This window comes from Aplidium turbinatum, chromosome 15, assembly GCF_918807975.1.
Source record: "Aplidium turbinatum chromosome 15, kaAplTurb1.1, whole genome shotgun sequence".
In the NCBI taxonomy this organism is placed as follows: Eukaryota; Metazoa; Chordata; class Ascidiacea; order Aplousobranchia; family Polyclinidae; genus Aplidium; species Aplidium turbinatum.
In genome coordinates, this window is record NC_137486.1 from 15,039,450 (window position 1) to 15,065,477 (window position 26,028).

Sequence of the window (26,028 nt, forward strand, 5' to 3'; positions counted from 1 at the left end):
GCGTGAAACTACCTTTTTCAAATAGTTTTTAATAACAAAAAAACAAAAAAAAAACACCGCGAACAGGAGAATAACTAATTTTTATGATTTAATTTAGGGTGCTTTTAACAGAACATTTTTGCACGTAAAGCATTAAATTACCACTTTAGGCCCCTAATTTACTCGCAATGCACTCAATTACTTTTCCGGGCCCTTTCGCTAAACTACGGGCTCCCCAGGACTAAAGAATAACAACTTTTATGATTGAATTTAGTCATTTAGGATGGTTTTAACCAAACATTTTAGCGCGTAAACCATAAAATCACTATTCCGGGCCCCCCAACAAACACAGGCCCGGGCCTTCAAGGGTACGCCGTACCCTCCGTACCCCCTCTCATAGGCCTTGACGTCAGCCATTTGCTCATGATACTACAACAGCAGATTTAAAGCCCTTACTGTAATGACATTATCGAGCTTCAAGAAAGCGAGGTGCAAAAAAGAAACTTCAACACAACAAATCTTTAAACGTTTTGGTGCCAACAAATCGGAAGTTATCCTCTTATTACAAAAGTTGCCGTTGAAGTTCTCATGCCATTCGTAACCACTTATTTAAGCTAGCAGCCGAGCATGCGTTTTCTATTCTGGTGGATGTTAAAGCAAAAAAAAGAATCAGCTTGCATGCAAAAATGACACGAGAATTGCTGTTTCCGAGACAAAGCCTCGAATCTCACTATTGGTCTCAGAAAAGCAACAAGTCTCATTGATGCAGTAATGTATTAATATTAAATGTGGTAGATTTTTGTTTTTGTGACTCAGCGGAAATTTAGGGTTCCACGAAAGCTTGCAGATTAGCGTAAGGGTTCGGCAGGTTAGTAAAGGCTAACAACCACTGTTCTAGCGTTTGAATAGGCTACATGCTACAACATGGGTGAGAAACAAAGGAAAAAAGCAACGCAAAGTTTGCGCGATTTACGTTTCTTTTAACCATGATTTTTATGCGTGACATGAATTGCTATATTTAGCTGGAGGCACTGCCTGCATGCGGCATGTCACATGACAGGGTTTGTTTGATAGCTTTTTAACCCAACCGTCATAGACAAACCATACAGTAGCCTACTCTAGTGTAAATAATTAGGCTAACTCCTTTCTAACAGTCGCTCCTATTGCAGCGTTAGCCTACGTGCAAAGCAGCCTTGTAGAATTTTAAGACTTGGATCATTATTATCTATGAATAAATGAAGCATAAATTTGTGAAAGTGACTTACTGGTAATATATCCAGCACAACAAAGGTAGAAAATTATGCAGGCACTTCCGGAAATTGTATTGCTGTTAGGGCTTTGTAAGTATCTTGAATCTTGATGACTATGCACAACGGTTTGGTTTTTGTAATGTGCCTACTCAGTGGCGGCTGGTGAGTTCTAGAAATGGGAGTGCTGCGTGTTTGCCGAAGGCGAATTCAACAGAGGGGGGGGGGTCTGCGGGCCTCTCCCAGAAAATTTTGAAAAATTACATTTGATTTGGTGCATTTTGAACGTATTTTCAGCTCTAAATTGTGACAAAGGTTTAAGATAAAACTGGCTTATTTAAGAGTTTCGCAAATGTGTAATATTTTGAAGGGACGATCAACAAACAAATGTGAATAACACGTTCTAGCTATTGTGCTGTCACAGCATCTGAGCACGACAGGGTGATGTTTCAAACAATGTTAGTATTAGTAAAATACTAATATTCATTACAGTAGCCTAACAGGCGGCAGGCACGACTGGTCAGTCATAAACAACAGCTGCAAAGCTTAAAACCAAACAAGTGGGTTAGTCATGTGAACAACGTTTAAAAGGCCAAATTAAACAATGCCAAACAAAAATTTTGGGCAAAAAAGCAACAAAAAATGCCAAATTTTGAAAAAAGCCAAACAGGATTTTTTTTATGCCAAACAACATAAAAAATGCCAACCTGGCAACCCTGAATGTGCTGTTTGAAACGCAGCACAAGCGTTTGCTATTCTTTCCTATAGGCAACACAAGAAAACAGGCGGCTCGTTGACGTCACGATCGAGTGTATGTTTTATTGTAACCTTGCACAAAATATTTCACAGCACGCAGAGTTGCCAACTATAATTTACGCAGTCAGCAATTCTGTAAACAGAAAACATAAACTACATTTTGGGCAGAAGAAACGCTAAGATATTTGAGAAACTTTTTGTGAAAACTTTTGTGGGAGTGCTGCAGCACCGCAGCACACACTAGCAAGCCGCCCCTGTGCCTACTGCCTATCTTAGCTATCTTGCATACATTTGTTTAGCGTTATCGCATTTAGAATTAATCTCAGCGATAAAGGTTTTAGATTTACTGTAGTTAGACCAAACCAGCTAAAAAGCAAGAAAGGTATTTTTGCTTTAAAGGCAGTCACCCAATGGTTTTAGCCTTTGTCGCTTTCACCTCAAGTTGAGATCCTCACAAATTTATTTCGTAAATCAGCATAAAGATATTTCACCTTTTTACACTGTTATAGTTTATGACAGTCGTTCTTGCTTGCTTGGCGTCTTGCGTAGATTTTATTTTTCTGGGATATTCTAATCTGTACAATTTTGGTAAAGAGGTTACTTTCTTCAGCCACAGACATATACAACCAAGCAACCACACGGCATTTAACATAATGGATTAAAATTGAACATAAACTATAAGCTACAAACGTTTTCGGCCATACACACGTTAGCCCTTATCAAGTAACAAAAAATAACTGCTTATCATATCTACAATGAAAATGAATAACTGATCTAAACACTGAATTGAAAAACGAAATGCAAAATGAAACGGCAGAAATTCTGCCGTTTCATTTTGCATTTCGTTTTTCAATTCAGTGTTTAGATCAGTTATTCATTTTCATTGTAGATATGATAAGCAGTTATTTTTTGTTACTTGATAAGGGCTAACGTGTGTATGGCCGAAAACGTTTGTAGCTTATAGTTTATGTTCAATTTTAATCCATTATGTTAAATGCCGTGTGGTTGCTTGGTTGTATATGTCTGTGGCATTCTAATCTGTCACGTTAAATTGCGTTTAAGTCTTGATAGCAATGAATGTAGCCTATACGTAGAACAATAGCAACTTGTAAGATATTGTCGCTAGCGTCAAAAAAGAAGAAAACGATTGGCAAACTCCCAAGTTAAGCAAGCAAAATATTTTACACTCCGTTAGGCTAGGCCTAGAAGGCCGATACCATATTTTATTAGTAGGTAATTCTATGATAGTTAACTTCTCTAAACGTGTTTGAAGCCTCGCAAAATACTGTGACCTGTTTATTCTTAGCTTTATCTATTTCTTACATGTCATAGATCACTGTGTACGTTTGGGCCAAGCTCAACAGTTGTCTTCATTAACCTCATCGTCGTTGCTGCAAGCTACCGGCTCGTCGGCTTTTGTCACTGTTGTGGGAAGCTCTCCGAAAAACATTACTGTCCCGTGGGGATTTCTATGGAATATTCAAAACGTTAGTTTTGCCTTCTCTGTAGTTACCTGCTAAGCAGTGACGTAGCTAGAAAGAAAATTTTAGGAAGGCAAGAGTAGCCTAACTGTTTGGGGGCCATATTTTAATATTTCAAACAAAGAGTAGGCTATGTTTAAGTAGCCAAACATTTTTGAAACGTCATTCAACATGTAATACAATGTAATTAAAACCTTGTGATAATATTAAAAATGCATTTTTTGGGGGAGGGGGTGCAAGGTAAAATTTTGGGCGCGATTGTTTACCCACCCAGCCCCCTTTTTTTGTAACTTTGTCCCTGCTGCTGAGCTTAGTTTAAAATAAAATAAAATATTGTTTTGTTCGGGAAAAATGAGAAATCACGTTTTCTTGTTTCAGACCCCAGTTGCTTTGATTGTGATTAATCAAAACCTGACAATAACCACATCAGTGACCGACAGCAAATACAATGAGCGTATATCATTCAAGTGAGTGAAATTCTTCGAATAAGAAAACAAGAAGTTGATGTGTGGTCGAGTTTGAAACTTCTGTAATCTCTAACATCACGACTTATTAAGCTATCGCACAGCACAGAAATGGATGAATATTATTTCCTTTTCTTTTTTTCTTATAGATTAGATAGTTATCTTATTTTACTTTCAAGGTAGGAGAGCATTGTTGTTTCTTGATGTGGATCAATATTCTTATTTGAAACTGAGTAAAAACTATACATCCCAATACAGATTTTTTTAAGTTATTTGCAGTATCGGTTAATATTTTCCTGGCTTAGTAGCTTACTGTAGTGTTTGTTATTTCAGTGAAGCTATATGTACCGGTAGCCTAAGAAATTCTTCCTGCAATTTCAGAAATTCTCACGATTTCACATCAGACAATACTTTTAAAGTTAAATCTCATATGACATTAAGTAAACTGAAAAAAGAAGAAAACAATCTTGAAGTGACGGTCCAGTTAGTAAAAGTTAATAGCCGTAGCCTCCACGTCATACTGAACGTCACAGGTAAGCATATATGCACTATGCAGCGTCATAGCGACCTCTATATTCTCGTACATTGCCAACGTGCGAAATTATAGTAAGCGTGTGACTGGAAACCGATTAAACTTTGAACTCTAGGCTGATGAATGATACTTTTTTCTGTTTGATATGATAGTTATAAAAAGCTGTTCTTCAGGGCTCAGACTATCAACTTCTACTAACGATTCTAACTGCTATCAAGTGTAAGGGATCGATGTCCAGTCAAATTTAAAGTTTGAAATAAGATTTTAACAGGCTTTGGACAGACAAGTGATTACAGTGCACTTCCGCCCAATGTAGAGCCTACTGTAGGCCTACAGAGATTAATAATAACACTGGACCTAATTACTTGATCACTAAGTCAAGATACATTCGAGCAAAAAGTTTTTTCATGTACTTTAATCTCGTTGCCCACAATCGTAGATTTACAGTAGGCTGCCGGTAGCCTACCTCTGTTGAAAACTTCCAACCTAACCTATCTAGTTTTAAAAATACAACCTGGTACTTTTCAGACTGTTCTGCGCAAACGGAAAGTTCGGTTGAAGTTTTGTCTGAAAACCCTTATTTCAACCACACTGGATATTTTTCTTGTTTAAACAACGGGACCCTGTTCAATATCAGCGGAGTTCCACTTATTTCCAATGTGACGAAGTGCCAGACTGCAGCCACGTGGTTCGGCGAAGACACAGTGCAATGTTGGAACGGTGATGTGGTTTACTGTATTAGTCCTCAAACTTTACATTTATTAGTCCATAAACGCCAGAGGAAAAATAGATGTTAGATATTTAGTGGATTCAACTTAGCGTAAATTTGTCCAAACATTTCTTTTCGCTCAAGAAGACAAATTCATGATAAAAATTTGTAAACAGGTGAGTAATTTTATTGTTTATTAAATTTCAGCTCCACGTGACGTCAAGATTAACGGCTTAACGACCGTGGTTGAAGGAAAATCTCTTGACATCACTTGCGATTATAGTGACGTCAATCCAGTTGGATCTTCTTCTCGATTGTATGTCGATAATAGCGTGAAAATTATTCATAAGGTGATTCAAATGTTGATACAAATATCATAACCAAATTTAATTCAAGAGCACAATAATTTGACACGTCGATATACCAACTTAACTAGAAATACTAGTGGTGGTGTTATGGTGTAGTTTTTAGAAAGTAATTGTGTTTAGCTTAAGTGAGGGGTGGGTGATTAGCAGGCCGCAGGATACTTGGAGGACGACAGCGTTTTCAATGGCCAGCAGAAATAATCAGGAAAATTTTTGAAATGTGAATATCTTCAAATAAGTTTGTGTAAAAGTTAATTTGGGAAAACTCTTCAGAAACTTTAAGACTGGTCACGTAACGATGTTAACAAGGTATCGGAAAAACAACCAGTAGTTTTTTTTTAGGGTCAAATGTACACGCTAAGATCAATAAACGCCAGTCTCGACAACAAGCAAATTACATGTCAAGCTGTAACACCCTATACGCGAATCTTCAATGACACAGGGAAATCTCCAGTTTACAAACTCAATGTTCAATGTGGGTCATGTTTCTGATCTGTTATTAATATCTACTAATCTATATTTGTTTGCATAAAGTATAAATTTCATTTTGCAGCAACCACAGCCCGAAGGTCCTGACAGCAACGCATGGTTAAGTTCTGTAAAGATCTGAAGTTAACATGCTTCTGAAAACGCATTGTAGCAGCAGAAGCAATTATGTCATCAGTGCACCTGACTTTGCGAAATCATCAATCCGTCAAGATGAAGCGACGCTGGTTTAACTTTTGGGGTGTGGACTTAAGCACTTTGAGCACAGCTCGTCCTTTAGCGACAACTGGTGAACGAAATAACTTACAGACAGCAACAGTTCAAGGGCAAGCAAAGAATGCGTCAATGGTTCAAAGCTTGTACAAAAACGCGAAGCTACCAGGATTAAAACTCTGCAAAAGGTTTCTAAGTGCGAAGATATTAAGATTTCTACAATCAGTAGAAAATATTAAAAGCTAAGCAAAAAAATGTTGACCTGTTGAAAATGGACAATTGTTTTGAACGTTGCTTACAAGTTAGCCTATCTCAAAACAGTTTTGTGCCTTTTTTGCTGGAAAAAGCTTCGGCTACTATTGCATTGCTATTTTTATGCTTTTAGATGTGCCACACCAACATGCACTAACTACTTGCACATGGAAGGTGAATCAGACGGAATGGTGCAATGTGACATTCCGCTCGAATCCACGAGCTAACTTTTTGAAACTGTTAAGAAATGGTAGGGTCAATTTCAGAACAATTATTTAAGTGAATTGTTGAATTTTATTGGTTTACAATTACTTTTATTAGCAAGAAACGTACATGCTTTGACCATCAACACCACATTTTTTTTTAAAGTGGACTATACAGTATAACTTAGTCATTGAACACATATAAAAAATAACACAAACGTACTTTTTCAGCTCTCATGAGGCCATGGTCAAGAAATCTAAATCGCCGATACTGAAAATACCACAAAAGATATTTTAAGAAATTTTGCGAAAATAGAACTACAGTAGCCTACTTGACACTTAGCAGAAAAACTTGACCTATGACAAAAAAAAATAAAATAAACAAATATTAGGCTACACCGCTCGCTGCGTGAGCCAAGTCGAACACGACAAAGGGTAAAGCTAAATACAAGAGCTTGTTCCGTTTTGTTTAATCTTCACGACTGAAAAAGATATTAGGCCTAGCTATTTTATTATATTATGAAAAAATTTCATTGAAATGATTTGTATGTTAATCAAAACTTAAGAGCCTGAAATGTAAATAACTTACCAAACTCATGTTCAACTAACTTCGTAAACTTAACTGTTTTCATCTTCAGTGTTTTAATAACACTGAAGATGAAGACAGTTTAGTTTGTATTTTGCAACAATTTTTGTTATCCAGTTATGAATAAGCTTAGTCGTTTGCGTTTAAACTTCGAATTGATGTATTTTAGGTTCAGCAGTAAGGAGGGATAAATCAACTGCACTTTTTATTGGTGAAGAGGAGCAGTCAAACCGGACACAAACGTTTTACTTTAAGCGTTTGAAGGTAAGTAATTGATTGTGTTTTCTTATAGGCTATTAACACACGTTTATCTTTTGAAGATTTTAAAAATACACTATTTTACTTTATCAACTTTTTTCAGAGTAGATTTTAAGCACTTTGCATAAGAATCTAACTATGTCGCTTTATCATATTTTCCCTTCATAAGCGCATTAAGCAGTCTCATAAGATTTATTTATGTCAGGGGTTCCCAACCTTTTTTGCTGTTCGTACCCCTTTGTCAGGTCAGAGCATTCTTCGAACCCCCAAAAAATTCTGATTGAATTTTTCAGGTGTATATTGTTAGATTAAATTGCTTTTATAGCTCAATTAAACGTTATACCAATATTTCACACAAAAATGCAAAAATTAACAAAAGAAATTAATTGTTAGTTGTTTTGTTTTCACTTCTCAACGAGATATTTGTTGCTGCTTCATTGATAAAATTCGCTTAAATGATGGTTCGATTTTACTCAAGGCAACACGTAAATCATCTTCCAGTTGCAGACGATTTCTGTACTTATTCTTGATGAAAACATCATAATCGAAAAGCCACTTTCACTGTACCGGTACCGTACTAACCAGTAGTTAAGAGAATTAACACTGTCATGGCTTCCACAGCAATACTTGGGAAAGCTTAATAGGAGCACACCAAAAATCTTCTAACTTTGATTTGTCAAATAGCAGTTTCAATTTTTGGCAGCTTTTCATTTCGATGGTATTATCCTCATCCGAAATTTTTGTTAAATCAAAATTCACCAGCGAAAAAGCAACCATCGAAAGAATTAACCAGCATCTTTAAATGGGAAATAAATCTTCATTTTGACATTTTGCAGCAAAGAGTTATTTGCAATTTGATCAAGACAAGGAAAATTAGCAAGGTTTTCATTTTCATTTTCAGCAGCAAGTAAAAAAAAACACATTGTTATGAGACAATGAAGCCTCTTAGCCTACTAAATAACAACAATTATTTGTAGATATAGCCTATAGTATATATAATTGTTTTTTTTTTTTCAAAGCAAAGACGGTAAAGGCATAATATTATTTAAAATTACAAAATAAAACTGTACTGTGAAATCTGTTTGAAAAGCTGCCCTGTGGCCCAAGGATCTTCGTACCCCTTGATGTTTAATCTTGTACCCCCAAGGGGTACGAGTACCCCCGGTTGAGAACCCCTGATTTATTTATTTCAATAGCTTCAAGGGCTACCGCCGGCTACAGTTAAAAAGCAGTAGGCCTAGGCTATATTTTTCTTGAATATATCAAAATACCGTGTTACTTTCGCGCGTTTTTGACAGTGGGCTATAGCTTCTACTTTGTTTTTGACTTCTTAATTTATTTTATTTTTCTATAAGCATAGAAAACTGAGTCTAAAATCACTAATTGTGATACATAGTGCTTATTGCTATCTTCATCTGCAATAGAGTTTCAATTTGGCTGCCATGATTATCAATTTTTGAAAATAACCACCCAATCTTTAAAAAATACAGCCAACTATAAAAGCAAGGCAGTATCTGAGCGATTACATATCCGACCAGCAGTAACACACGTGTCTCCTTAGACGTGAGCATCGTAGCTAGTAGTTATCCATTTTAAGCCATCTCTGCTGGTAGAGACTATAATGTGATTCTAACATTCACAGCAGTCTCATGACAAGAGCCAAACTTCAATATTATTTCTGATGTGCTTGAATAACAGGTGCAGTGATATATTTATGGGAGTGTAACTTATGCTAAGTAGACTTTCTGCATCTCACATTGAGTGGCAGCGAGTATTCTTTTTTCACTAAAGTTCACCCAGCGCTGCCAGTTGTGCCAAGATGACGAAATTCAGGCCATCAAATGATATTCTGACTATGTTTTGTGGCAAAATTAAAATGCCTCCTAAGACAGGCTACCCTAGCCAGTTATAAATTAACCTTGCTTGTTGCGAAAGCTAAACAGTAGGCTAAACACTGCAGGCCACCACTTATATTAGCCTACACGAAATGTGGAGATTTAACAGTGTGATTTACCTTGAAGTAGGTATAAAAACAAATAGAGTAAATCGTATAGTTTCCTTGAAACTAAAATTGGTTGAAAAATGTTATGGCAAAGATATGATTTTGTAAAGATAAATTATAATAAAAAGACCTTGCCGTTTTTCGCAACATGGTTGTTGTAAACAATGTAAAGGCTTCGGACCAGTGACACATAGGCCTGGTCATTGAGATTGAGAGATTGATGTTTTCACTTATTGTTGCCAGTAAATGAAATTCGCCCACCACGTGGCACAAGATAGAAAGCTGTTCTTGAAGTGTTCTGCTTAAACGTTGGTCACAGTAAATTGCTGCGACTCACCAGAATCGCCCATTAGCATAATGCTAAAATCAGTCGACTTACGCGTTTCCTCCCGTACTACAAATTCAAACAAACTCTGAAAGGTAGGCTCATCAGTGCCACCATACTGATCACCTAAAAAGTCAAGATAACGCTGCTTAGCGTCAAACGGGAGTCGCTTAGCCAAATCCAAAACAAAACGTCCTTCTAATTTATCACGCTGACCATAAGCTTGCGCGTTGTTCTGTTACAATAACCAGACATTTCACTTACTGAAGTTTTAATTAACTTAAAAGTATGATATCTAAATACAGAACATAAATACATACGTAAACAGAAAAGAACATCATTACTCTGTAAACATAGGAACCTAACACCAGCTAACAAACTCAAGACTGCAACGAGTTGAAAACACAAAACACCGCGTGTACCAATAAAGAAAGAATGCCTGCGTCCGAAACAAAATAATAATGACGTCACACACGCGAATCAGAAGAGCGCAATTTCATTACAATCTCCTCCACCAAAATAGTGAGAATATTAATAGCGAATACATAGCAAATATAATAACACGGTAGCTTAAAGAGAACACATTTAGTAAGATAGCCTATCAGGAGGTTTACGTTCTCTTGATGATCGCCAACCCACTTCAGTTTGTGCTTTCACAACCTTTTTGGGCGAGTCGTCAACTTCGGCGAGCGGTAAGTCGGTAGGCCTATTATCTGCTGGGCTAACTCCCATGCTATCAGGTTCAAGCACGCCATCTTGTGACGGAGGTGAAGACGAATGTCCTGTGGGGGCAAGATCTCTGGCAGATACAGTGGCTTCATGACCATTTTCGAAACGTACACGGGCATAATTCGGATTACTTTCGAGAATCTCGGCACTGTCAACAAGAGGTTCATATTTACTGTTACGCACATGCCGTCTAACATACACAGGACCATCTTCGAGCCAAGTCGGGACAGAAGTGCCAAACGATGATCGTCGTGAAAACTTAAACAAGCGATCGTGAGGGGTTTCGTTTGTGGCAGTATTAAGCAATGATCGGATCGAATGTAAAGCCTTGGGTAACACAGCTTCCCAGTGGGCAGTACGTAAATTTTTCGATCTTAAACACAGTTTTATGGCAGTCCACACAATACCATTGTAACGTTCACATTGAGCATTCCCTTGGGGGTTATATACAGATGTGAAACTAGTCGCAACAGACAAATTTCTCAAGTACTCTTTTAACCTCTTAGAAAATTTAAACGCTTTGGCGTTATCAGAATGGATAATGCTAGGCGTACCGTATACCGAAAACAAATTATGCAAACATGAAATCACAGTATCGCCACTGGTATCAGCACAAGGAAATACAAACGGAAAGCGAGAATACTCATCCACGATAGTAAGAAAATAACGATTTTTAGAAACTGATGGTATCGGGCCTTTAAAATCTATGTTCAGTCTCTCAAACGGTTGGGTAGATTTGATTAAAGTAGCATTCGGTGGCTTATAAAATCGTGGCTTTACTTCACAGCATACTTCACAATTAGCAGTCAAACGTCGAACGTCTTCAACTGAATACGGTAAATTTTTCATACGAATAAAATGAAACATTCTTGTCACCCCTGGGTGACATAATTTGTCGTGAATTTCGTACAGTGTAGTGTCTGCTGTGCTGGCACAATATGCTCTTGAAATAGCATCTGGTGCTACGTTCAAAGTCCCAGGCCTATAGATAATGTCGTAAGAAAATTGTGAAAGTTCAACTCTCCATCGGAGAATTTTGTCGTTTTTAATTTTGCCATGATTTTTGTTGTCAAACATAAACTTTACCGAATTTTGATCGGTGACGAGGCTAAAACGACGGCCGTGGAGAAAATGCGACCATTTTCGAACAGCTTCCACTATTGCCGTGGCCTCTTTCTCAACACTTGCATGATGCTTTTCATGGCGATTCAAGGTGCGAGAGAAAAATGCAACCGGTTTACCGTTTTGTTGAAGTATTGCTGACAGTGCTACGTCCGACGCATCGGTTTCAACACAAAAAGGCAAATTTTCATCAATAGCTTGCAACGTCGCGTCCGCCAACACTTGTTTTAAGGTTTTAAACGCGTTTTCAGCATCTTGATTCAATGGAAATGATGCTGTTTCCGTTAGAGGCTTTATTTTATCCGAATACTTTGGTATCCAACGTGCATAGTACGCAAATAACCCGACAATTCGTCGTAGAGCCTTTGTACTCCGGGGCACAGGCATTTGAAGGAGGGGCCTTACTCTTTCTGGATCTGGAATTATAGTTCCATTTTGAACTCTATACCCTAGGACAGGGGTTCTTAACAGGGGGTAAATTTACCCCCTGGGGGTAAATTTCACCTACAGAGGGGGTAAATTTACTGAATCAAATTAAAGTAAACTTCATTTTTTTGGTTATTAAAAAACTGGTAGTGTTGCACTCGATTTTGATTCAAAATTTATGCTTAGGCTAATGTAAGTTTTCGTCTTTTTCTTTTATCTCCACACAAGTAGACTACCAGTTTCATTTCAGCAGCTTATGTGTGCTACATTTTTGGAAAAAATGGATACTGGCAAACTGGAAAAAAATTGATAATTTCTTTCAACAAAATAATGTATCCTTGAATAATGTGGGTTCACTTTGCACAGACGGTGCCTCATCTATGCTCGGTGCTAAGTCTGGCTTCACAACTGTGGTGAAAGAACGCGCACCGAACATCATTTCTACTCACTGTGCCCTTCATCGACATGTACTGGCAAGTAAAACCGTCCAGAATATTTGAAAGCAGCAGTATTGAAGCATGTGGTTGAATGTGTGAATTTTATCTGGGCACATGCTCTTAATCATCGTCTTTTCAAAGTGGTTTGTAATCAGATGGGGTCAGAACACTCTGTTCTTTATCACACCGCAGTTCGGTGGCTCTCTATAGGGGTCTTGTTTTGTCTCAAGTTTTCGAACTATATGGTGAAATCGAAGTTTTTCTTCGAGAACGCAAATCCCGTTGAGTAAGCACTTTGGCGACAACAAATTTCTTGGTGTATTGGCTTACTTGACAGGCATTTTTTCAAGTTTGAACCAGCTCAATATGCAAATGCAAGGAAAAAGTGTTACCATTATAGATGTACATGATAAAATTCAGGGCTTTCAGACAAAATTAGATCTGTGGAGTAGAAGAGTTCAAAAAGGAATTTACACAAATTCTCCAACATTTGATGATTAAAAAGTCAGTAGAAGTCGCAACGAGATTTCTGACCTCGAAGTCGAAATATGCCAGCACCTTCCCGCCTTAAAAAAGAACTTTAGTTTGGCGGTTACTTCGAAGGTGAAAGTTTTAACAGTAGGCTACTGCTCTTTGGATAACTCATCCCTTCGAAGCCAAGTTAGAAAGTATTGCTGACGATGATCTTTGCAAAGATGAATTGATTGATCTTCAATGTTCAACAACGCTTTGTTCCAAATTCTTATCGTGCAATGGGGACTTTTCCAAGTTTTGGTGAGGATTAGTTGAAGAGTTTCCTACGCTGACTAATCGTGCATTTGAAGTTATTATACCTTTTCCAACTACTTATCTGTGTGAAGCAGGGTTCTCTTCATTGTTAACTATTAAAACAAAACATCGATCTCGCTTTGTTCCCAAAGACGACATGCGAGTAGCTCTTTCAACGACTGTTCCAAGAATCTCCAAAAGTGTTCGTGGAAAGCAAACACAAAAGTCATTCGAGTAGACATTATTTTTCACAGGACCCCGTCAAGATAAATCCAGACAAAAAAGATGTTTTGCATTTCTTCGCATGGTTGACTGGACACGATGACATCACAAGGGGCCACCAAAACGGTGGGGGGTAAATTTTACTTTTTTTATTCGGCAAGGGGTAAACGAGACAAAAAAGGTTAAGAACCCCTGCCCTAGGAGATCAATTGTTTTACATGAGTACTTGCACTTCTTTTCATTAAAAGTAAGGTTGCAGTCTTTAGCAACATCCAGGAAGTGACGCAGATTTTCATCGTGCTCCTGTTTTGTTGTGCCACACACGGTCACATTGTCTAAGTAAGCAAAAGTACTTTTACAAGAATGTCGATCAATAATGTCATCTATAATTCTTTGAAACCATGGCACCGCGTTAGTTAAGCCGAATGGAATGACATTGTACTCGTACAGTTGACCATTTGCTTCAAAAGCGGTGTACAAGCGATCAGCTTCGGGAATTTCAATTTGATGATAAGCACTTTTGAGATCGAGTGTGCTGAAGAACGTGTATTGGGCAATTTTGTTTACTTGATCTTGCATATTGGGTAATGGGTAAGCGTCTAAATCAGTGAATTTGTTAATTGTGCGGCTATAATCCACACACATTCTTTTCCGGTGAATTTCTTCATTTTCCCCAGACACAACAAGAACTTGGGCTCTCCATGGGGAGGTACTTAGACGAATTGTTCTATTAGCTAGTTGCGTTTGAATGGCATTTCCAATAAATGTTTCATTAGTAATAGATTGTTTTCTTGATTTTGTGGCAATAGGTTTGCAATCTGCAGTCAAATGTTCAAAAAGTTGTGGCATGAGAGGTGTCTTAATTTTTCCTAGAGCGCCAAGCTGAAGTAATGGTTCCTTTCCACCAAAATCAATTTTTACTGACTCGTGTTGTTTTAAGAAGTCTTGGCCCAAAATTACGTCAGTCAGTAAGTGTTTTAAAATTACCAGATTGACATCAACATATTTGCGTTGCTCGAGTTCAATGTTTACTTGACAGTAACCTTGACTACTTGACGCTTTTCCTTTTATCGCCATTCCAATTTTACATGATTGAGGGTGAACTACAAGATTATGCCTTCGAACAAACTCTTTATCCACATGGCTTAAACTGGATCCGGTGTCAATTAATGCATTAGCCCAAATGCCATTGATGCTAATTCTAACATTTACCTTTGTTGGGGGGTCTCCTGTTGGTTCCGACGATGATACCACCGCGAGCGATTCCATTGCAGAAGAGTTCTTCCAACTCGTGCGACAAACCACCGCGTAGTGTCCGTAAGCGTTGCATTTGTAGCACTTGACTTTTCTGGCAGGGCACAGCGACCGAGCATGTTTTGGAAAACTTCCACAATATCCACATTTTGATTTGAAGCTGGATTGATTGGAACTACCCGCAAGTTGGTTTGGAATAGCAGCAGTACTGGGTTCATCATGATACTCAGAAATCGGCTTTGACACAAACGGCCTGTCGTATTGTTCGGAGTTTCGATGAGCAATTTCTAAGGAACGAGCTTGCTTGAAAATAGCTTCTAGCGTTGTGGTCTCTGGCGTGTTGTTTTCCAAAAGACGCTGTCGAATCTCGTGAGAGACAATACCAGAAATGAACGTTTCGCATATAGCTTCGTTTCGATATTCTATTGCCGTAACCTGTCTATAATCACAATCTTTGGCTAACGTTTTTAGCTTTTGTAGATAGTCATCTAGCGATTGACTTATTTCTTGTTTGCAAGTTTTCAATTGGTAGCGTGAGAAACTACTGTTGATAGGTTTTTCATAAAGAGCACGTAGTGTAGCGACTGCATTGTCGAACGTGTCGCACTCACTAATATAGTCATAAACGTCGGCATCTACATGCGCAATCAGGCATCTTAGCTTGTCCACATCAGTCGCATCCGGTGTACCTTCTAAGAATCCCGTGAATTGTTTGTACCAATGTAGCCAGGTTTTCTTGGATTGCGCAGAACTTGGATCAGCCTTGAAGACGTTAGGTTTATAAAACTTGCTTTCCATTTTCAAATAAGTTAATTAAATTGTTCTGTTACAATAACCAGACATTTCACTTACTGAAGTTTTAATTAACTTAAAAGTATGATATCTAAATACAGAACATAAATACATACGTAAACAGAAAAGAACATCATTACTCTGTAAACATAGGAACCTAACACCAGCTAACAAACTCAAGACTGCAACGAGTTGAAAACACAAAACACCGCGTGTACCAATAAAGAAAGAATGCCTGCGTCCGAAACAAAATAATAATGACGTCACACACGCGAATCAGAAGAGCGCAATTTCATTACACGCGAAAAGCAAACACTGCGATAATTCATCTTTAAACTCTTTCAGATCACTGGAAGAGGTCGAAGTCAATTTGCTACCATAGCGATACTTTCTAATTTCCGGTTCTGCAAAAAGACCTCCACGAACCCCAAAACGCTGGGACAAGCGAGCTAACGACATTTCTATCCTGTCTTCCTCTGACAAGCCAGGGGTATCAGAAACCAAATTAGCAATCGTTTGCGCAGCTGTCCTAACACAAGCTGCTTGTAACAAAGTCAAACGAGTCCTCTTAAAGGGCGAAGCTGCCATTAAGGCCGTAACACGATTTTTAAAGAAGATAAATGGCATATTATTACCATCGTAACCAATCAAGGCCGCCTTATCGAAAAACGTCCTACTATTTTGGTATTCAAAAAAGCAATCCTGCTGTTGAGAACTCGATTTAGCGGGAGAAGACAAGCTATATCCCTTAAGGGGCTGAGTGGGCTCAGTCACATGCACAGCCCGATCACGATCCTCACACACGTTAAAATCAGGAGACGCAATACGCCTCTCACAACCACCCAAATTACGTGTAGCTGGGCGATCAAAACCTAGCGGCGCAGAAAACTGTGAAGGGGGCAAAGCATTACTACTAATGGCGGCCCCGTGACCTGTACGCTCTGGGGGAGGAGTTCGGTTGTAATTCGCAGACCTTGGCTCTACAGCATTCGGAAGACCCTTAGCCGCGGCCCCGAGACCTCCTGAAACAGCTGGAAAACGTGTGGATTGCCCTGGTCCACTCACAGGTTGAACGGGCGTTTGGAAAAGGTTATGTAAATTAAACTGCGATTGATGTTCATTTCTGGAATGCCTAGAAGAGCCCTTCTTAGAGCTACGCCGAGAGCCCACCTCTGATCGATATTCAGCTAAAACTACCTCTTTACGTTGTTCAGCCCTCAACTGAGCGTCTTTGAGTGCGAACTCCGCAGCTCTCGCTTCGGCTCTCGCGGCGGCCTCAGCTGCTCTCGCTTCGGCCTCAGCTCTCGCGGCAGCCTCAGCTCGAATGGCCTCAGCAGCTCTCGCTTCGGCCTCAGCTCTCGCGGCAGCCTCAGCTCGAATGGCCTCAGCTCTCGCGGCAGCCTCAGCAGCTCTCGCTTCGGCCTCAGCTTGTATCTGGAGCTCCTCTCGTCTTAGCTGCAGGTTAATTTGTGCCACTATCCGAGACGAAGTCCTAGACATCCTAGTGCTTACATTTGAGGCGCTATCCTCAGGATGTATGTCAGCATCCAACATATCTGAGAACTCACTTTCTTTTTGTTCAAAGTTATTTTTTAACGAGTTAAATTCGGGATCTACCCTATCACGAAGTTCTGCCAAGATTGCAGAGTTAAAGATTTTAGTCAAAAGAGCATGGAAATGCCGTAATTCCTCTTCTAAAGTAGAGAACTTAGATCTAAAAATTAACAGTTCCTGCTTATCACTCAAAGAACCTAGGGCTACAGAAAGTTCCCCAATTTGAGTCAAAATATCTCGTCTAAGATGCCGGGCCTCTCGAACTGACTTAGCCTCATCGTTACTGGGTCCCTCCCCAGAATGGCCTGCCCGACCGCAAAGAACATCATCAGGTTTAAACTCAGTCGAGTCTACGGCGGTCGAGTCCTTGTCGCCACCGAGTGTAGACATATTAAATGTTGGGGCTAAATTAACAATTAAAAAAATGAAGTTACACAAACACACAAAATTATTAGGCTACAGTAGTTATAAAAAACTTAACTGCCAAGACCGTAAAAATACAAAAAAGAATTTAAATGCACGATACCGTAGCTGTACGGGTATGAAGTCCTAAAGTCCACAAAACTTGCTTGGATTCTTCCACTTGAATCTACAAGCACAGATGGATTGTCTTTTAATCTTCTTTCTTGCCAATGAATGTCAAAGTTATTTTTCTTCTGTACCAAACTGAGAAGAAATGTCTTTACTTTTCTTTGCTTCTGTAAGAGTGTAGACTACCAACCAACAAATCTTCTTTTATTATTTCTTGTACTTCTAAGTAGTTCTTCTGCACTAGCTGACAACAAACACGTCGTTTATTTTTATGCCTTCAAGTGCTTCTTGGCCTACCAGCTAACAAAATCGTTTTTTATTTTTCTTGCTTTAATTTCTTCTTGACCTACCAACTGACAAGAACCCGTCTTTTATTTTTTATGGTCACAGCGGTAAACCATAATCTCTTCGTGGGAAAATTGTAACATAAGATTCCCAAATCCGTTCGTCTGCATGTAGGTGACCGAAAAATAAACACTCTTTCGAAACGTCTTTTCAAAAGTGTATTCCTGTAAAATTAGCCCGCGGCTGTCGAAATCGAGATGCAACGCCTTGCACCTCTAAAAACTGTCACTACGATACAGATTACTTGGATAAAAGACGGAGAATTTGTCCAGCTAGCAAGCACCAAATAAACCAGTTAAATGTGCGACCGACTTCCAACAAACAACTTCGAGAATGAATCAGAAAAATTTGTGATAACTCAAAGGCACGCCGGCAGTTCGTGACGCAATATTTTCATGTTTAAACAGGTTTCAAACTGAAACAGGCCCAAACAGGTTTCAACAGGTTTGACACAGGTCTTACGAACGATGGCGCAATTTTGGCTCATGTTTTAGGAATTTCCATGACGTAATATTCAGTAGACCCGAACGGTTTCTACATGACGTTTGACCAGGCGAACAACCGTCTGGAACAAACGTACACCTCGAGAGTTAAACAACCGTTAATTGCTCGATCTTGCATAACCATAGCTATTTATTCGACTGGGCTAAAGATGAGAAACCTATGGTAGTTTTATCAGATTATTTCAAATAAAAATGGTATTAAAGTGGGATCTAGAATAAAACATGTAAGAATTTTAAACGGTTTTCGTATGAATTTTAATATGTTTCAACTAACAAAGAAGTTTTGTATGATCCGTTATTACAGTTAAAAAAACAATAAAATTGATTTTTGTAGGCATCTATCAACGACTATGGAAATTACTGTCTCATTATTCACTCTTCACTCCCTCCTTTTAACCACACAATCAAGTTCAACATTATCCTCCTTACTTCAACCGTCGTAAACCATGCAGGATTGACAGCAGGAATAATTGCAGCTGTAGTGGGTTTTATTTTGGTTTTGGCCAGTACGGCGTATTTTTATGTCCGAAAGAAGAGACACAGAAGTGATGCTGGTCCAGGTAAAACGACTATAGACCTATTAGCCTACCATAATCTATCTGTTTCATAACTTAATTTAGGAAATGAGGATAAGGTAAAAATCAGTTTTACTATTTTATAATAATTGTTTTGTTAAATGCTGTAGGTGCGTTTTTGTGTAGGACGCCAGGCCAATCTTTCCTAATAATATAATTATTTTTAGGCACGTCGTCGAGAAACACATACAGCGAATTGAGAAATGAAGGTTAGTCGTTTATTATAGGTACATGTTTTTTAATCTACTGGTTTAGTAGCATGATAACTAGATTGCCGCAGGCCGCAGCACAATTTTTCATCCTATTAGTTCAAAGGCAAAAAGTTTACAGTGTATGCGTCATCTTTCTGAAGTATAGTAGGCTATAGTTATTTTAAGCATGAGGCTAAACGCTTGATTTTTAGAAAGTTGTTTTAAAACTGGTGACCATGTTTAGCCAGTAGAGGGCTAGCTTAGAGGTGATTCCAAATGGCGTGACGCCATTTCTTCTACCTCCACATATGCCGTAAGTTTCCAACACATATCGGTGACCACTTTAACATTGCAACTTTTGTAAGATCCAGTGACACCGCCAACCAATCAAAAGATGTTGAAGTGGCTACCATCATTGTGACCAGGGCCGTTGAGAAGATATTTTGGACCAGTACCAATGATATCCTTGGGCCTCAAATCAATACAGCCTACCGTAAAAATGCTCCGTGGTTTCTTCATGTTTTCGGGTTACTATTAGAGGTTCCGGCCCCTAAAGTTATCCCGGGTCGGGGTCCAAAAGTACCACCTTTCAAAACTACGGTACTGATTGTGACATTCTAGCACTCAGCCAGAGAATGATCCTTGGTTTGCTTGGTGAATATAGAAAAAAAAACAGAGCTATGGCATTCGACGTATTTACAGATGGCCATAACTTCTTAACAAAATTAATGATAAGCTAAATGTATTTTTCAGTGGATGTCCCCTTGAGAGGAGTTTGACAAGGAAAACATTGAGACGTAAGTAAACAGTACCGCAACTTGGATTTGTCGTGACAAAATCTAGCCTACATAAACTATTCATGGAGCCAGCAAACTCTTTTTTTGAGCGAATTGGCCTTGCTAACGGTGAAAAATGTAGCCTAGTAGGCTACTGTACCCACGTCTGCTCAGCATGACATCCCAAATATAGTGATTTAATTTGGTGTAGATTGAGTGGCTACCTTATTATAGATATAGAGTAACCTCACTCCCAGTAAAGTAACCTCACTCACAGCAAAACAGTATAGCAATTGTATAGCCTACTGCTGCCAAAGAAAATGTAGGCTATAGGCTATCCAGCATCAGCAAAATGGCTGCACTGTTCACCTGTAAGCTAGTCGTAGCCTAAGTCATCAATTATATGTCAATAAGAGTCATAAATTTGTAATATTGATTGAATCTATATCCTCGGACTGGGAAAGCTTCTTGTAGAGCTTAATCCTGGCAGATTCGCATATTTGTAGACGCTTTGAGTCACTGACGCAGGCGCGCTCTACGAGATTGGCAGAGTGGATTTTCTGATGGTTGAAGTGTTGTTGCCGGGGAATTATTCCATCCATTATTGCCGCTGAATGGAGAGCAGTTCTTAACGTGCGTTCTCAAGCGCCCACCCCGAGAGTCGAACCAGCACCGCTTGCTATTGAAGCTTCTTCGTTTCAGAAATCACGCGCTAACCAACCGAGCTATCGGGGCAAACTATTAAATTGGGCCTACCATCACTAGTGAATGGATTAATTCAGACAACAACGTCTGGGTGCGGCACTTTCAGACAGGGCGTTTTTGTTTTGTTGATAATGCAAAAGTACACGAAAAATAAAAGCAAACAGCATGGTAACGTTCAAAACATAGAATAATTCCACTTTAAGTCAGTTAAGAAAATGAAATTATCTATTGCAAATGTCTTGAAACTACATCCTTGATCTGCATCCTTGATCAAATAATTGTTGAATCAACAGAAAGATTTGACCAAGTGTTTAAGCTGGCAAGCAAGTTTGACTTTCTGATTCCTTCAAACTTGCTGAATGAAAATTATCATTGTGAATTGGATCATGTGGATGAAGATGTGCAGATGCACGATTTTCTAATTGAGAGAAAGAGGCTGCAATAATTTGTTACTGCTGCTGGTGGATTGACCAAGGCAAAGTTGAAAGATCCTCTCCGAATTTTGCAATTTATTCAAACTTATAAACTTGCTGATTCTCTTCCTACTGTTGTTGTCTTGTTGCGTGTCTTTTTCACTTGCGCCATAAGTGTAGCAAGCTGTGAACAATCATTTTCTAAGCTGAAGTTGATCAAGAACTATCTCAGAGAAAGCATGGGCCAGTTTAGACTGACTGATTTATCAACACTCTCCGTTGTGCGTGATCTTGTAGATTCGATTAATTTTGATTTGGTAATTGACGACTTTGCACAGCGCAAGAGCAGAAAAATTAACTTTTGAAGTGACTCATGCACAATCTCACTTAGGTTACAAAAATTGCTTTAAAATGTAAAACAATTACATTTGCAACATACTATTTGATTCTTTAAATAAGCTACTCCACAGTAATACCTATTAACCAACGCTTACGTTTACAAAATATTTTACCAGAAACATTGACCAAAGGATGTAGAATGAACTAATTTTGATATGAGAAAATAAATAAGGCGGCCGTGCATTTTCGTTACAGCTGTAGAGGGAAAACTTGAAAGGGACAACACTTGTAACAAAATATTAGAGCCGAAGGGATATGTAGCTGTTGTTGAATGAATAAGTGAATGAAGTTTACTGTAATTGCACATTATGTTTATAAAGTTGTCCATTGGTAATTATTAATGAAATGTTGCCAACAATTTTGGTGAAATCGATTTACTCTAGTAATTCAATAAAATATGAAGCTGATTTTGATTATAATCTTGATGTTGCCATTGGTAGTTGGGTATCACTAATATTAGCTGATAATATTTCTTGATTTTCAGTGAAATAGGGAGTTACCTTGTTTTTACAGATCGTTGCTGAATACTGATTACTCATAGTAATCTACTGCTGCTGCACCTATACAGTACAGTACAACCATTTCAGTAAATGATTTTACCGTATAGCGCTATAAGTCAGTGTCCATGGAGTCTACTGACGCTTCATGTTTGAAATCGATTTCACACGATCCACGCTTAACCCCCCACAAAAACAAGTCAGAAAATCTTTGAATTCTACTTACGCAAAACTATAATCCTATCCCTGTGTAAGTTAGACTGGTTTTGCAGAGCTCCGCAGTGCATTTTTTAGAATTAGATTTTTTATTAATTGCTGTAACAATATACTACGTACTGTACTATTGTTACTGATGCCATGCCTCACTGGATTTCACTTTTGGCCACATAAAGCGGCCTTGTATCCTAAATTATATATTTTAAATACGGGGAGAAGGGGAGCAAAACGCTATGTTTATTAACTGTTGTAATAAATAATTTTGCTACCGTCACTAGAATGTGGCTGTTAGATTGAAAAAAGTGAAAGCATTGCGCAGTGGCATGGCTAAAGTCTACAGATGATTTTGCTGCATTTGTAACCTTGTAATTTGTGCGCTTGCTCATTTTGTATTCGTTTTACAGTTGATAGGAATAAGCTTCTATATGATTCTATCCATATTTTATTTTAAAGTATTGTACGTATATAAAAATTAATGGAAAAATGATAAAACTTACGTTGCGAATAAGTAACGAAAGTTCAATGAGCAAAAGAAGAAAACGTCTATAATATCATTACATTGGTAATCATGCAACTATTTATATTACACTATATTACACAGTCTAGTAGAAATGAATTAAATGGATTTTTATGTCGTTATGCTTTTAATACGTTACAAAATGCCTACTAGCATTTATTAAGCAGAGGTGGAAACATGCTCTTCAAATTTGGGTAGCCTTGTAAAAGGTTGCAAATTGATTATTTTAATTCTGCAGCAGTTTTTGTGCTTTTGCATGCAGTATATTACTAAATTATAATGGTACGTTCGTCTGACTTTACACCGCAAATTGAAAAAAGCACGTTGGGTATTGCAGTGCTGATAAAAAACGCATTTCATTTTACATGCTTTTTCTTGAAGGAGCGGCAAAATCTGAATCCGCCCCGGGCGGCACATTCCCTAGCTACGCCACTGATTTCAGGACTGTTCTCCGTTCAACGGCGCTTTGTGCAGTTATTTTTAACCTGTAGGTAATTTAATATTTTTCGGGTTGTGGCCTAGCCTACTTTAGATTAGGCTTTCGTGTTTTGGTTGCATTCTGATAAAATACAGGATATTTAATCCTACAGATTGGAACGCAGACTACAGTAGACAGATTTTGTGTGCGTTTATATTTCGTTTCCCTTATGCATTTTGTGGCATCATAGTATCCTGGTGTCTTATGTATAGTCAGGATTGCCGTCGACATGTAGCCTAGCGTACCCCAAAATAAAGACAACCAAAAATCTAAATTTTTATAAGCTACGAAACGAAACAAACGTTTTTTAACTAATCTTTGCATATATACGAGCCATGAAATACTTTCCTAGAATTGAAAGACAACAGAAGGACTTATGGATTCGCAAGCCATTTTCGATTGTGGAGAGCTGTAGCCTATCAGTGATGACAATATGGCAGCGAAAAGAGAGTTTCTTGGATTGCGTGAAAGTACAAATCTAAAAACCGAATTCGCAAGGGAAGATATCGGTAATTTTTAGGTTGGTCTTCAAAATGAATATCCAAACCTTTTCAGAAAACCGTAAAGTTTTTTGACCCAATTTCCTTCCTCATATTGCTGTGAAGTAGGATTTTCAGCAATGGCATCTATGAAAACGAAGTATCGAAACAAGTTAGCGATTGAAAATGGTATGAGATGCTGTCTATCCTCCACTGTGACTAGATCTTGACAGTATGATAGCAAAAAGCAGTATCAGCTATAACAGCGTCGACAAAACGGTGTTGGCAAACACTATCTTAAAAATGCACAGCCAACAAATCTATAAATAAACTGAAAAACTTCTATTTTGTTGGTTGTAAAATAAATTTGAATGTATAGGCTAACTTTGGCACAAATTTGATTGCAAGCTGCAACTTGTTATTTTATGAAAAGGGGGTAACTGAAATCCATCACGTTCTTGGGGATAATATTAAAAAGGTTAAAAACCACTGGCCCAGTGGATGGATTAATTCCGCGGTAATAACAATCAGAAACTTTACTCGATCAATCTTTGTAACCAGCCCTGCGTCAGTGGATCAAACCCTCTACAACTTATAGCCTACTAGTGGTTCTATATTCCTACCAGAGGCTTTGTCAGTCCGAGGATAAAGGTTCAAACAACCTACTTTACAATCCACTAGGCTAACAAAAATAATTTTGGCAAACTTTTTTGTAGGTTTTGATAAAAAATCAAGGAAGTCATTACATTACTGCGGTCACAGAAAGATCAATAAAATATTGATTGTAATAACTAAAAATTACCGAAGGCTAGCTTACATAAAGTTCAATAAAATATAGGCTATCGAAACCTTTTATTTGAGTTATATATTTAGCAGAAATCGTTTCTCAGCGAAATATGCTACATGAAGAATGTTCAAGAAACCTCAACGTTGGATTGGGCTAAGTTTGTTTTGAAGACCAAAGAATCAGTAAACCAATGGCAGTGCTTCGCAGTTACGATATTTTTAACAATTCTTTTCAATAAATGATATAACGACTCATTTTGTGATGCAAGATACTTTTTTGGATGTCACTCCAAGGCCACTATATAAAATCAAAAAAAAATTCATTGGAACTGTTCGAATATTGAAAAAAAAACTTTCTTCATGGTCGAACACTTCGGTTACACTGCCTTGGAAAAGAATTTGCTGTGAGTTCTCAAAATACGCCTGTAGACCTACGCACATTCGTTTCATTTTCCGCAGTTAACTTATACCACTTAGGGTCGGATGCGCCAAACGTGGTTAACTGCTGGTTAAGTTAACCAATCGGTTAACTTTCATTTAACGAAAATGTGATATGCACCACCGCTGACAATGAGTTAACCGCAGGTTAACTTGGCTGACTTAACCGTATCTGTCACTGGCGTAGACCTTATGGTCTCGCCCTCTGCTAATTCAGCAATTTCACGTAGAAGCAGTGACGCTAGAAACCTGAGATTTCTTGACTTTTACTTTTTTTTTTGCCCCAACTTTTAATCCCGATTATGTTGGTATCGGATAATTGTGAAGTTCAAAATAAACCTTTTGTCACAGCCAGTTATAAAATGCAAGAAATTTCCTGATATTCAATAGCTTGATTGACAGTTTACTATTAGCGTGCGGTTTCATTTTGTGTCTGTCAGTCATAACACGACGGCGCTAAAATTCCATTCTCTACCCAGGCAGCAAAATCCGTCATTTTTACATTGATTCAACGTCCATTTTTCTGTCTGGGTAGGGAGTTGGTCTTTGACGCGATATGAGTCATTCTTTGCTGGCAGACATCAATTAGGAAGGTAATTTATTATTTGCGCAAATTGCTTTTTAGTGCAAAAAGTGCATGGAATACTGTTTGCACAGAAACGGAAAAACAAAATTGATGAAATTCTGTGTTCTATGCAAGAGGACTTTCAAAATAAACTGTGAACTGGGAAATTTGACCAAGAAATGGCGAAAATAGGTCAAAAACCGAGTCTTTATCACCTTTTCTACCTAAAATACACAATCACGAATATATTTTGCGAAATAAATTGATTGAAGTGATAGATAAGGCTTTTGACCAACGGCATACTTTTTCCCGTTGTTATTTGATATAAGCCGACGGGGTAATTAGCAATAAGAGAGACGTAGACCTGATGGTCTCGGCCAGTAACTCTTGACGCCAAAAGGAAGCAGTGACAGATACGGTTAACCGAAAAGTTGACCCAACAGACGATGTGG

The 26,028-nt window shown here is 38.2% G+C and overlaps 1 protein-coding gene across 4 annotated transcripts; it reads left to right on the plus strand.

The window, feature by feature from the left end:
* Positions 1-1,181: 1,181 nt before the first annotated feature.
* Positions 1,182-24,819, plus strand: LOC145784535 (uncharacterized). Of its 4 annotated transcripts, none has more exons than XM_082596374.1 (13): positions 1,182-1,319; positions 3,315-3,469; positions 3,842-3,930; positions 4,309-4,460; positions 4,988-5,179; positions 5,376-5,518; positions 5,876-6,008; positions 6,618-6,734; positions 7,443-7,537; positions 18,876-19,101; positions 19,284-19,325; positions 20,061-20,104; positions 24,661-24,819. In XM_082596374.1, the coding sequence occupies exons 1-12, from the start codon at positions 1,280-1,282 to the stop codon at positions 20,084-20,086; spliced, it is 1,410 nt and encodes a 469-aa protein (XP_082452500.1). In that variant the 5' UTR covers positions 1,182-1,279; the 3' UTR covers positions 20,087-20,104; positions 24,661-24,819. The 4 variants fall into 4 exon arrangements, with proteins under 4 accessions (XP_082452500.1, XP_082452501.1, XP_082452503.1 ...); XM_082596375.1 differs by having other exon boundaries at positions 24,664-24,819; XM_082596377.1 differs by lacking the exon at positions 24,661-24,819 and adding an exon at positions 22,114-23,544.
* The last annotated feature ends 1,209 nt before the right edge of the window (positions 24,820-26,028 follow it).